Source organism: Emiliania huxleyi, assembly GCF_000372725.1.
Source record: "Emiliania huxleyi CCMP1516 unplaced genomic scaffold EMIHUscaffold_6439, whole genome shotgun sequence".
Lineage (NCBI taxonomy): Eukaryota > Haptophyta > Isochrysidales > Noelaerhabdaceae > Emiliania > Emiliania huxleyi.
Window position 1 is genome coordinate 1 of NW_005197169.1, and position 1,450 is coordinate 1,450.

Genomic DNA, 1,450 nt, shown 5'->3' on the forward strand with positions numbered 1-1,450 from the left:
AAAGATCGAAGCCCGCCCAGGTCACCCGTTCCCGCACTGGGGCCCCTTCAGACTTCCTCCCCCCGAAATCGCCGGGGGTCCCTTGGGTTGAGTGCTTGCCGCTTTTTCCGCAGCGGAGTCGGCTTTTTCCCCCCTTTCCCCCCTCCCCAGGATGGGCCGCCTTTCTCCACCCGCCTTCCCGGATCCCCAATTTCCCCAAAAACCCCCCCCCCTTCCGCCACCCTCCACCCCCACCGCCACCTCTTCAGTGGGATCCCTCCCCCTCTTCCTCCCCCGTTCCCCCCCCCCCCCTCACCCACGCCCCCCCCTTCTCCGCCTCCCCCTTTCCCGTCCCGCGCACCGAGCCCGGGCGCCTCCTCTCCGCACCCTGCGCACAGCACCCCCCCATTCGCGGAGAGCACCCCGTCCTCCTCATGCAGCCCCGGGCTGTCCCGTCCATAAGCGTGCCGGAGGTAGAAGGTCGAGAGCACCCCCACGAACCGGCAACCACGCAGCTGGCGGGAAGCGCGTGAGCACATCTCACCGTGGCGTATTCTTGTATTATCGTCGAGTAGTACAGGTACTGCGTGGGGGTGGTACGTATTGCCGTATCACTAGCTCCGAGTAGAGGGGGCGTGCTGCAGTTAAGGGGAAACCTGGTAGCCCCGGGGCTAACCCTCGGAGAGTATTCTCGTATTACTAGCTCTGAGTAGAGGGTGCGTTCTGCTGCTCGTAGGGGAAACCCGGAGCGCGGAGCTACTCTATCCCTCGGAGACCCGTGTTATGGCCCTGCGACCGCGCACCCCCGGGGCTAGGGCTCTCTAGCCCGTAACCCGATGCCGATCATCCGGCCCGCCGCTGGGTGCGCTTCTGAGCCGTCCCCGGCCCTGGATGTGAGGTTACCGACTGCACTCCAAGTGCTCCAAGTGCGATCGCTCGCCGGCCGAACAGGTGTTCCCTGCTGTGGAAAAGAGCCAGCGATTGCGCGAAATCTCAGCTCTCGCCGCTTATCTAGATACGTAACACGTACTGCACTGTGCACGACTCTCCACCTCCTGCACGCAAATAGCTCTACGGACACATAGAGACACATAAAAACGAGCTCCCGCGCCATGTGTTTATTGGGCGGCGGCCACGGCAAGCCGTGCGCGCGACAGCTTTACGGCGTCCGCCCTGAGCTGGGTGAGGGCCCCCACCCCTCCCCGGGCGCGTGGGGGTCAGTGGTAGTGGAGCACGCCGTCGTCGAGGGGCGCCGCGAGCTGCACCTTGTCCTTGAAGTGGTCTTGGATGTGGATCTGCCACGGGTCTGCGGCGGAGCGGCTGGGCAGCTGGCGCGCGAAGCCGTCGAGCGCGCGCAAGAAGTAGGTTGGGGTGAAGCCCTCGACGAGGCGGCGGCGCGGCGCCGACACCTCCTCTGGCCGCAGGCGCGGCACGGCGACGGTGGCGCCTGAGCAGCACGGCGCTCAACGGA

At 66.0% G+C, this 1,450-nt stretch overlaps 1 protein-coding gene across 1 annotated transcript; it reads right to left on the reverse strand.

Moving 5' to 3' along the window:
* Nucleotides 1-978: 978 nt before the first annotated feature.
* Nucleotides 979-1,450, reverse strand: EMIHUDRAFT_447305 (hypothetical protein; the record flags this gene model as incomplete). The annotated part of the gene is made up of 1 exon (XM_005763177.1): nt 979-1,450. A coding segment is annotated over one exon (312 nt), but the record flags the coding sequence as incomplete, so codon positions are not given.